Below are 11,750 nucleotides of genomic sequence, written 5' to 3'. Positions count from 1 at the left end.
CATCTGATTTTCTGGTTTGTTAAGTGGTATTATAGAGCAAGAATACTAATGTAAATTACATTTGAGTGTCTACAGCAGCTAGAGTGCTCTCGAAAAAAATACATTTAGCCTTTATAATTTTACACTGATCTGATGACATTGTAGTTGACCTGCCAGACCTAGGAGGAAGTGTCATTTAATGCACTTCGGAAAAAAGACACAATACATACAGAATGATGCTAGTATTGTCATTTGTCTATACATCTTGACAATGCAGGGACTTCTACATGTGACTTTCACTAATACTGTGATTTGGTTAAAACATTGTAACGGAGTCGTGAGCAACTCCTGGCCCAACATGTGGCCATTTAACACCAAGACTGCATTTGCAAAACTAAGTGACCATGGTCATTTGTTGCTACAATAAGAATTACTTCCACTTGCTGTCTTGCTCATTTGAATATGGCTCCATTGCACAACATTCAGCAATCTGTAGTAAAAGCCTTTTCAGCATCATACTGCCATTTTTTCTTGGTATTGCTCAGCATGCAGTTTTAGTTTTCTTCCTTAAAGGATGGCACACGAGTGTGTTACAGCCAGTTGGCCCTTTTCACGTGATGTCAGACGAAGCGTTGCTGGGTATCCTCCGGCATGTCCAGCCGCCAAATACTACAGAAGTATTCATGGGTTTCATCAGGTCCCTTTCCACAGGTGTATTAATCAAGCACCATGCAGTCTGCATGTGTAATCAAGGTTATTGATTTTATACACCTGTGGAAAGGGACCTGATTAAACCCATGAATACTTCTGTAGTATTTGGCGGCTGGACATGCCGGAGGATACCCAGCAACGCTTCGTCTGACATCACGTGAAAAGGGCTAATTAGTAGGCCTAGCTAATAAGGAGCAGTTCCATTACACAACTAAGGGCGTTTAGAAACAGGAAAGTGGGTCTTTAGATACTATTCCATCTATTTCACCTTCAAACACAAAATGCAGTTCAATGTAGGCTACTTTACATTTGGAGGAACAGGATTTACCAATAATCTGTGCATGGTTTAAAGTCGAGTGCATGGAGTTGCTATTAAGCAAAACAGTAACATCTGCCCTAAACTTCGCGATGCATTAGCCTACATACTCTTGTAATAAAAGACAAACAAGGTATAACTTTGAAAATGTATGTTTATTATGTTTCTTAAAGTAATACAACACAAGAACAATGAGCACAATATTCCATGATTTACTGCCAACAGTAACTAACTACAATAAGTACATCCGCTGTTCACGTGCAGGCAAAAATGACCAACCAGTTTAGGACTAAAATGCTACAGAATGATACTTTGCTTATAGATAACCATACAGGTCACCGGTCACCCATTTAAAACCAATACCAATTCACCATTTCCGTATACCGATACCCCTCCAGTTGAGACTCTTCAAATGCAATGTTCACCTGTAAGGCAACAACAATTGAGTCAGAAAAAGCCACACATTTCAGTAAGTATCCAACAGGTCTTCTGCAGTTTACAGCCACCTCAGACTCCGCCATGTCAAGAGCGGAGCAGCACGTTATCCCCACAATCATTCAGAGCCCAGTGCAAGACATCATAGAAGGCCTTGTAACGTTACCGTTGGTTTCTAATGCCATTAGCGTTATCACACATGCGAAAACTCACCTCTGAAGCTACTTCGGTGGGATACTGCCATCTGTAAATTGAAAAGGGAGACCATTAGTATTTCTATTCCACCAAAAAATATAACCAGGAAACGCCAGTCGTCAGTCGTCTCATCAGACTCTGCCATGTCAGTAGCAGAGCAGCACATTGTCGCCACAGAAATTCAGAGCCCAGTGCAAAGCATCATAAGAGACCATTACAAACTAAAATAACGTTAAAGTCAGCCTGCAATTTGATAGCGTCATTTTATCAAGAACACCCACGTTAGCCATGTGGTTTATCGCGGTGTTAGCTTGAAGTTAACACACATTACAAACCTACGTTAATGTTGCCTTGGGAAGCTCCGGTGCTTACCAATCCAAGTAAATCATAACGTATTTTTCATATCAGATAAGCACTGAAACTCACATGTTCTAATTTGTAATCGCGTACTCACCACCTAGTACAGACTGCTCACGCCTTTCATTCTACCACTGAGACCAGCCACGAGGAGACGCGACAAATTTATACGTCCTTCTCGAAGGACCCTTAGCTAGCCCTAGTCATCGCCTGCTTTGATTTTCACCCGCCTGCCTGAGCGAAGAAATTATGACCCAGTCAAGTTCGTCGTCTGTGACTGGGTTCACCCAGGTTGGGAATTCACTGTTTCCTTTTCATCAACTGATTTCATAATTTCGAAAACTTTTCTGACAGACTGGATCAAGATGGTGAAATGTCAGAGATGTGAGGACATCAAAGGTCTATGTTGTCAGTTATGCGGATAATACTGTAGCCTACTGTCACTACTGTGACTATTAGACAGCAGTGTTTCCCAATCTGAGTCCTTAAAACCGTTTTGTGTAGGCCCTATAGGCTATATGCATATTTGTGACAGGTAATCTTGGCTAAAACAGCAATTACCCCAGATATAATAATAATAATAAGTAGACGGTGATTACCCTTACAGACCTGGGTTATGCTATGTAGGCCTATAAAATTCTCACACAAAAAGATTGTAGGCTACTATAATCAGAGACACTATATAATGTCATGTATATTTTCTGGTCTAGGCTGACTTCAGTTGACTTAGGTAGGCTAAGCATGGCCAGTTTTCAGTGTGCACACACAGACACAAAGTAGGCCTAAGCAAATGTGAAAACGTGATTTTGCATCCTGCACTTTAACAATTGCATAACATTTTAATTTATCAGGATTGGTTGGCTTGCAGCATGTCTATTCTACATAGCAAAATATTTTCTAGGTTTAGGATTAATCCTGATAAAGATCACATGGGCTTTGTAAGCCATTCCATTCACATTGACCGTGGCCTAAATATAGCCCAAAATAGTCAATCTATAGCCTACTAGACTTAAGTTGAGGAAGGCCGATCCCATAGTCAACTCTGCAGGCGGTCTTGTACAGTTTAAACACAAGACTTATTTTACAAGTTTCAGTGTTTTCCATATGATGGCAATGCTCTTGTGGTGTGCTTCATCTTGAAAGTCTAAGGGTTTGAACTAGTACAAGAGTGGAGGTGCACCGTCTTGCACTGGCTATAAAGTCTCCCATAGCCCTTCCTCCAGAAATGTAGAAATAAATCCTTGTACATCAAAAATAGAGACTGGATCCATTAAACGTACTCTACTGTATTGGATTTTTATCTTTCTCATTGTTTGGAGACATTATAGTCAAGGGTCTCGTTATACCATGTCACATTGCACAGCCCAAGAGAAATACCCCTTTCTCAGATGCAGAGATTACCATAATAAACATTACATTATGGGTTTACACGCTTTTGAAATATATTGTAACATAGAAATATAATTTACATGACTCTCTCTCTCTCTCTCTCTCTCTCTCTCACACGCACTCTCTGTCCCCATTGCTGCTTTGGGGTCTTTGCCAGCTACAAATTCTACTAGCACCCTGGGGACAAAAAGTTCCAAGGCTACAGGACGGAATCATTTTCAAAACGCTATCTGCGTATACTGAATCTTTTGTTCCACCAGAAGTATAACAACTCCATCACATCACTCAGCTCTACCGGTCAGGGTCACCAGTTAGAAGGTGTAGTCTACACGGGCTAGTGTGTACACCATGGGCAAGGCCACCCTGCATTCATTAACAGTTCACCAAGAGCTGGAGCAAGAGTAGGAGAGGGTGGGTGGGACAGGAGGGGGGGCTGTTCAGCTCTCTGATACAGCGACCGAGAAGCCTAGTTTCCTGCAGCTGTTTTCTGTGAGAAAGGGAACGAGTGAGAGGGAGAGAGAAAGAGAGAGAGAGAGAAAGCCACCTCACCAAACACCGAAGACAGGCCAAAAGGAGGGAGAAAGAGGGAAAAAAAAGAAAAACAAAACCACGGAAAAGTGTGTGCGAGAGACAGAAGGAGGGAAGAGACTGACCACAGGAGGGAAAAAAAGAGAGGGCACTGAAAGCTAGAGGACGGAGAGAAGAGACAACAGGAGCCGAAGAAACTCAACTTTCCAAGCCAGCAACCCCCAGGAGGACACTCATAGGGGAAGACTTTGGGGTACGTTCTTCTCTGCAGTTTTATTCCCCCTGATCTCAGTGCTCTTAGCGTGAATTCTCATCAAACTTGATGCCTCGGGCTCCTGATGCGTTTTCTATTTCTGTCATATGCGTTCATAAGTTGCTATATATTTCCAGCTAGTGCGGGCGTGTATTGCTAAAGTTATGTGTGACAGTCGAAACGGGGCCAGGGGGTGGGGGGGCAGAGAGCGTGCGCCAGGGTGGGTGAGGGGTTTTGGGGTGGGGGTGGGGGAGGAGGGGGGTCAAAAAGGGGAGGGGGTGAAGGGGTGCAGGGTTTGTAAGGGGTGTAAATGACAAGAAAAAAGCTTTGGCAACTGCTATTCAAATTGTCAAACTGCCTTCATTTTAAACTTTTATGTGTATTCATAACTTTTCATGCGGTCACAGCCTGAAAATAAAAAGTGTTTAGCTGAAGGGATTAGCCAGAAGGATTAGCAAAAAGGACTTTGGTTGACTGAAACGTCATAATGTTTAACCATGTTAACAACGCTGCACTGTTTTGATCATTCAAGCAATTACCCTGAAGGGGAAAACGTATTAAACTTTTCACTGCTGTTGTTGTGGAGCCCTGGATCTACTAGTGACAGTATCTATTTGCCACTGTCAGAACATACAATATATGCTATCCATCAAAGTAATAGTGATGGCACATTTTTGCTTCAATTAATAATTCCGATGGTAGTCAGTGGGGGTATTTGGGAAGTGTTGATGTATAAAGACTGCATGGACATATTGGATATGACTGAAATGAGTAGACAAGCAGATTATCTGTAGGATGGAGACGTGGAGACGTCTATAGCATTCCTCCCAAATCCCCTCTGAGTCATAGTTTGATGGGAGGGAAGGGGAGAAAGAGGAAGCAGGAAGTGGGATCAAAGGTCAAGCAGGGGAAGATTTATTACATCCGTGACCCCCAGTGATGAGAAAGGGGGAAACTGAATTTGGTGTGTGAACTCCCTGCGCAGAACCTAGTCCCAAGAATATTGAACATATATACACACACTAACGCAAACACACACACACACACACACACACACACACACTGAGAGGGAGACAGAGAGAGAGAGAGAGAGAATTCTACTAATTTTTTCTTTCTTTTCTTAATTGGTGGGTCACCAAATGCAAATTTGCCTCTTAACTTTGTATCTCTTCCTCAATAATGATTGTAGACCGATCAAAAGGGCTAAAGATACTTATATATGTGTTATTTCATCATGTTATGGGATTTCTGCAGTGTCTGTTGGTGTAGTGTGTGAGATATGTGTGTATACTGTATGTGTGTGACTGTGCAATGCGAGGCATGTGAATGCACGCTGGCCAATCAGCCCGTGCATCTACACAAGTGCACGTGAGACACTCGCATTCTGTCTTGTTTGGGCATGTGCGTGTGTGCGTGTGTGTGTGTGTGTGTGTGTGTGTGTGTGTGTGTGTGTGTGTGTGTGTGTGTGTGTTTGTGTGTGTGTGTGTGTGTGAATGGGTCTAGCAGTGAGTGTATAAGAGCATGCATTGTTTCTCTTGGGCAAGGCATTGACACACCAGTTTGGGGAGAGACAGTAGAGGAGAAGTGGGTGGGAGTTGACCCTTCACCTCTGTTTATTTTGGGATAGCTCATCTTTCAGTGCCGGGAATTCTGGGTGAGGACGTAGCATGCGCACAGCCTGAATCCCACCAATGAATGTTAAACATCTGAGTGTTTGACTTGTGTTGATATCAGTCTGGTCAGCAAAGGGCACTATTAGCAGATGATCAGACTCAGTGCAAGGCCCATAGCTTCCTTTTTCAACAGCAGCCATGTTGAATTCCTGTAAACACTTACAGGAGCTGTCTACACAGCCTTGCATACTGTACATGTCTTGCTGTGACAGCACAGCCCTTGTTCTGCTTTAGAAGTTGTTTGTTTCCTAGATAATTATAGGGTACCTACCTACAGGGTTCCACCTGGTTTCTGTCTGATTCATCGTACTGTACTGTACTGAGCTGTGCTGTGCTGGGTCATTGCGCTGCCCTCTGTATCTCTTTAGAGTATATTTAGTGGATTTCTAGCAGTGCCTGTGTTCCGTGGAGTCTAAGTGGTTGACATTATGCATTTATTTATTCTTGATTAAATGGACTGCAGCATAATTTAATGCATATTCATTACTCCAGTCATTGCTTGTTGTTACCGCCATATGTCCTCATTAAAGGTTAGATTTTTCATGAGTTTCTGAAAAGTCTCTTGAACCCCCCCCCCCCTCCCCCACAACGTCTCTGTCTTAAGGTTATGTAGAAGATATTGAGTTTCTAATTTTATATATAATTATAGGTTTCTTGTTGGTTTGTGTGTACTCCCATTTGTTATGTTATTCTGAAACAGTGAAAACTTGCTGCGCACCCCTGTCTTTATCTATCCTACACGTTCCTAAGCAAGTATTCCTGAATTTTCCTCTTCTGGTGGATCCTATGACATCATTGTCTTCCGTAGTCATACCACAGTAACGCAAACAGACCTCTGTATTCAAACAGCTCTTATGCAATGTTGTAGTGCTTCAGGTGAGAGGTGTGTCTACCTTTATCCTGGTCTCATCCTGTCAACAGAGAGGGGAACACCCTGCATCACCTGGCCAGAGGCTCTCGAGCTGATGTCGTTGGTACATGTCTGAACTCGACAGTGTGGGAGGAACTGCTATAGGATAAAAAAAAACAAAAAAAAAGCCCAACCTCGCTCCTCACTTTTTTACCGCGTCTTCCGCTTTGCCTCGATGACATTCTCTCCGTCTCTTGTCGTCCTTGTCTTCCAGTGTCCAGCATGTCCACTCCCCCGCCTGAGAATGGCCCAGAGGACGTCAACAACCGCAGCTTCTGGATGGTGAGTAGAGAGGGGAAGAGGGGAAAGCACACACATAAGACGTAAGGGAAGAGGGCTGTAGAGTTGAACAGACATGTGCACAAAATGGCATGGTGTGTGTCTTTATCGCGTCAACAACACCCCTGCGTTTCAAAGGAAGACGCTGCAACCGAGGTGGAGGACAATGCCGGCCTTTCTGTGGCTTAGTGTTGTGGCATGTGAGCCAGGGTTTAACATGGGTCCATGTGAACCCCATGCTGTCTCTTCAGCACAGATGAGCCTTTGAAGTGAACTCTGAGCTCGTTCTACCCCCCCCCCCACCCCTAGCGAGGCGCTTGACTGGGCTGCACCCTGACTCATGAAAGGCCATCTGTCTTTCCTAAATGGCTCGTGCTCCCATTGTCCAGAGCAATGTCATTTCAGTGCCCAGTTATCGGCTATACAGGGTGGTTTCCGGGGCGCCTGATAGGTTTGTTACAGTAGGTCTCTCCACCGGTAACCCTCAAGCTTGTTTGTAAACAAAGAGCTCTGACTTTTTTCAATGCACTGTATGCTGATCTGCTGATGTCTAGTTATCTTTGCTGTCTTCTTCATGGTCAGCATGGTTGGCTTGGTCAGTGTAGATATTGAGGTTAATGGCTAGATGAAGTGGTTGACTCATGTTTTTCCAGCGACAGACACTAATAAGAGCTGCCTTTGGTGTCTGTGGTAATTGCAAGTGCATGTGTTTTATAGAGTTCATGTCTGCCTGTAATTTCTCTGCTGCGCAGTCTGACCCAGATTGAGAGTCACAGTGGTGAACCGGGCTCGTCCCAGTTACGCCGCGATTGGTCAGCTTCTGTGCTGCTGCGGGAGCTCTGTTGTGCGGTTCGCGATGCCATTGGACGCGGCTCTGTGACATGTCTGTGGCTCCTCTCGCCATTGGTCGGTTGCTGTCCTTGTGCGATGGGCCTGGCTGATGAAAAGATTCCTCAGCTGTTTTCACTTTACTCTCAGATGAGTGTGGAGAAACAGTGCCACAGAAACACACACGCGTGCACACACACACACACACACACACACACACATGCACTCAAACCACACGCACATGCACTCAAACCACATACAAATGCACACACACTCACATACACACACCCAAGCCCACACAAATAATAACACATGCACACTAACACATACAGTACATGCTCATATTGCACATATGCACACACAGACACACGCACACACACTCAAACACACACACACACACACACACACACACACACACACACACACACACACACACACACACACACACACACACACACACACACACTCACACACTCACTCACTCACAAGCCCTCACACAGAGAGTAAGGGAGAAAGAGGGGATTGTGGCCAGATACAATGGGGGAGTGTGAAAAATGGGGAGGGGAGAGATTAGGGAGAAAACTGAGATATGGGACAGAGAAAAAGCGAAAGGACGGAGAGAGAGAGAGAGAGAGGGAAGGAGAAAAAGAGAGGGAGAGAGAGAAAAGCGAAGCAGAGAGAATAAAAAAGACAGAGTTGGTAAAGACTGTCAAGTTCCAGGAAAACAGAATCTCTTTCCAGACTCCACATCAACGAAAAAAACAAAACCAGAACGCCCTCTCTGGAAATGTCATTACCTCATGCCTTCTTTCCTTCCATGTCTTTATTTATTTATTTATTTTTGCTCGAGGCCCTGCTCATGTGATCGTCCCGGCAACCTGTCACCTGATCACCCCAAACCGCATACCCCGCATGGAATCCCTCTCATCCTCACCTGACACACACACACACACACACACATGCCCATACATGAACAGGGGCTCTGTAATGGAAGTGTTTTGTGTATCACTGAGCTCTGAAAAAATGCACTGTTTCCTCAGCAGCTCTCTGTCATTCAGTTCTTTGTTCTTTAGAAATGTTTTCCTTTCTTTTCTTCAGCTTGGTTGATAGGCTTATCACGTATAGTTTTATATGCAAAGGCTTGACTGGCTGTAATGCTTTGACACACTGTAAAGCATTCTCACTAACTGGCTCTCGTGATTAATTATGGATGAGGGGGTCTTATCGGAAAAACTGTTGACGGGGGCTTAAAAACCCACACGCGCGCGGTTGTCAGGGTGCCTTCCTGCGGGCATGTCAAGCTCCTCTCATCAGCCTGGGTGTACACTTCTGCACACACACTTGCTCACACATAGCTCACGCGTGCCAGTTCAGGTGCAAGAGTACCTGTAGTAGTAATTAACATAACAACCCCTCGTGTCCCCTTTCTCTGACATCCTCTCTCTCTCTCTCTCTATCTCTCTCTCTCTCTCTCTCTTTCTCATAACAACCTCTTTTTCTGACATCCCCTTCTCTGTCGTTCGTAGCCAGGAAACTACCACAGCACGGTAAAGCGCACAGAGAATGCCTTCCTGGCGTGTAACGACATGGTGGCGTGCTTCCAGGAGAGGGCCCGCGTGGAGCGGCAGTACGCCCAGCAGCTCAGCGAGTGGAGCAATAAATGGAAGCCCCTGGTGGACGCAAGTGAGTACTGCGGCCCGTCTCTGAGATTCCTTCCCTCGTCAACAACAAACAGGAAAAAACAAAAACATAAAGGGCCATAAAGGGCCCTCCCTTAATGAACTCCAGTGCAGAGAGACTGCTGGAAATCTACGACTGATTTAAATCTTCTTGCCTCTACTCGGGTGGTTTACGATCTCTCGCTGTCCTCAAATACATCACGGACAAACAACTCACTCCCTTGCCGTTTTTGTTTAATTTGGTATGAATCTGTCTGTGTGTGTGTGTTTGGATCTTGTTGGTATCTCGCTTGCAGTGACTCATGTCTGTTTGTGCTTTTATGTTCACGAGTTGTGTTTTGTGAAAATGACCCATGTCTCTGTGTACGGTATGTCTCTCTTGCGGTTTCTCTCTCTCAGGTCCATTGTATGGGTCGCTGTTGCAGGCGTGGCAGTGTTTCCTGTCCTCGGCTGACCGCATCGCAGCGCTGCATTCCTCCATCTGCCGCTCTCTGGTGTCCGAAGACGGCGACCGCATCCGCACCTGGCAGAAAGACACCTTCCACAAGAAGCTGTTTGGGGGCTTTAAAGAGTCCACGGACTTTGACACCGGTTTTGCACGTGCTCAGAAACCATGGGCCAAAAAGCTGAAAAAGGTGAGAACTAATTGCCCGAATGGGCTAAATGTCTCCTAGTCACTTACAGTAGGCTAATTTCCCGCATATAAGCCGCATTGTGTATAAGCCGCAGGACAGTGTTTTATGCAAGTCAAAAGAAACGAAACCATATTAACACCATATTAACTGGCCCCCTGTATTAACCTCATAGCGGAAGAAATGTACAGCAAAATCAATGTATAAGCCGCGGCTAATAGTCGGGAAATTACAGGTACACAGTTTGGTATAGTTATATACAGTACATCTACAGGGGCGAGTAAGCAATCCGTGATTAAAAGAAACAGGTTATGTCGACCGAACCTGTAGAGGCATCCATTCTCTGAGAGAGCTTTGGATACTATTTCCATCCGTTTGCCCTTTGCTTCCCACGCGTTTGATAAATGGGGAGATGAAAATGATTCTTTCTCTTGGCTCTCTCAAGTGGGTTTATGCCGTCGCTTAATCAGGGACACGCTGTGCGTCACGGCATCCCTGTGTGGCTTGTCACCTGTGACCTGTCCCGACTATTCATAGTGACACAGTTACGGATATAATTAATCAAGCTGACTGCTTGGTTGTATCTGAATTCCTGCACTATGAAGCATGAGTGTGCATTTCAGATATTTTTACAACTGGACATGCTAGACATGAGTCAGTGGATTTTTTATCTGTTGCATAAGTGTATTTGACTGGTAACTCAAAATGTGCCAAACTAAAAGCTATATTAAAAGCCCCATTATGTAGTACCATTACAGAGTTTGGGCCCATCGCTCATTTCTCTGAGCTAAGGTAACAGTAGCTGGCATGTGTCTGGAAAAAGGCTCTACAGAAGAAAAAAGTGTACTCACCTTTCAGCTGATTCACCACGATGTCTCATTCCATTCCCTCTGCTCGACTGCTCTAAGAGTTATCTCTGTGTCTTTGTGATTGTTTTTAATGGACTGTGCAGCTTATCGCATTTGTGTAATTGAATTCATCGAATTCCTTTAATCAGATGTGCTTAAACAAGACTCTTTATCTCTGCTCAGCTGATGTAGAAACTTTTGAACCAAAAAAAAGTGCTCGTGGATATGAAATATGTAACAGTTGGCCACTGTACAAGTGCAGAAAACAATGTTTTGTTAGCTAGTGCTCTGCTTTGTGTATACTGATTGCTCGGACAACGGTCTTTGCAGCTGGACAAAGTCAAGGTGGCCTTCCACAAGGCCAGCCGCAAGGAGCAGGCCGCCATGGACCGGGAGGCCCACGCTCAGGGCAACCCCGACGTCGCCATCGAGAAGCAGAGGAAGATCCAGGAGGAGAGGGAACTGGCCCGGGCCGAGACTGAGAAGGTGAGGGGGGGGGGGGGGGGGGGGGGGATAAGGGGAGATGGGGGGGGGGGGGCAGGTACATGGGGGGAAGATGGGGAGTAATGAGAGAGAGAGTGATGAGTGAAGAGAAGGATGGGGGGGGGGGGTTGCCCCAGGGAAGGTCGAGTACAGCAAGGTGAGAGAATAATGGTACACTGAAAGGAGATGGATAGAGACAGAAGGGAGAGACCGCGGAAGAGAAGGAGGAAGACAGATGAGAGAATAAGATGTCAG

General features: G+C 45.1%; 1 protein-coding gene, 1 long non-coding RNA gene and 2 other non-coding genes across 4 annotated transcripts in view; 1 reads left to right on the top strand and 3 right to left on the bottom strand.

Annotated features, from left to right (window-relative positions):
• Positions 1–1,142: 1,142 nt before the first annotated feature.
• On the bottom strand, positions 1,143–2,138 carry LOC134076087 (uncharacterized). Its single transcript, XR_009938535.1, has 3 exons — positions 2,091–2,138; positions 1,655–1,685; positions 1,143–1,431 (listed from the first exon to the last, which is right to left on the bottom strand). It is a non-coding gene; the product is annotated as an uncharacterized LOC134076087 (long non-coding RNA).
• Positions 1,507–1,595, bottom strand: LOC134077688 (small nucleolar RNA SNORD88). The gene has a single exon (XR_009938729.1). It is a non-coding gene; the product is annotated as a small nucleolar RNA SNORD88 (small nucleolar RNA).
• Positions 1,761–1,849, bottom strand: LOC134077689 (small nucleolar RNA SNORD88). The gene has a single exon (XR_009938730.1). It is a non-coding gene; the product is annotated as a small nucleolar RNA SNORD88 (small nucleolar RNA).
• A 1,678-nt stretch (positions 2,139–3,816) lies between the features above and the next one.
• si:ch211-51c14.1 (protein kinase C and casein kinase substrate in neurons protein 3) overlaps positions 3,817–11,750 on the top strand; it is a 12,984-nt gene continuing 5,050 nt past the window's right edge. Inside the window, exons 1-5 of the mRNA XM_062531762.1 lie at positions 3,817–4,163; positions 6,961–7,028; positions 9,380–9,536; positions 9,932–10,167; positions 11,343–11,498. Of these exons, the coding sequence (XP_062387746.1) occupies positions 6,969–7,028; positions 9,380–9,536; positions 9,932–10,167; positions 11,343–11,498 (609 nt within the window). The 5' untranslated portion in view covers positions 3,817–4,163; positions 6,961–6,968. The remainder of the gene's footprint in view (positions 4,164–6,960; positions 7,029–9,379; positions 9,537–9,931; positions 10,168–11,342; positions 11,499–11,750) is intronic.

This window comes from Sardina pilchardus, chromosome 3, assembly GCF_963854185.1.
Source record: "Sardina pilchardus chromosome 3, fSarPil1.1, whole genome shotgun sequence".
NCBI lineage: Eukaryota > Metazoa > Chordata > Actinopteri > Clupeiformes > Clupeidae > Sardina > Sardina pilchardus.
Note: the sequence above shows the minus strand (reverse complement) of the source record. Positions and strands in the feature narration are given on the sequence as shown.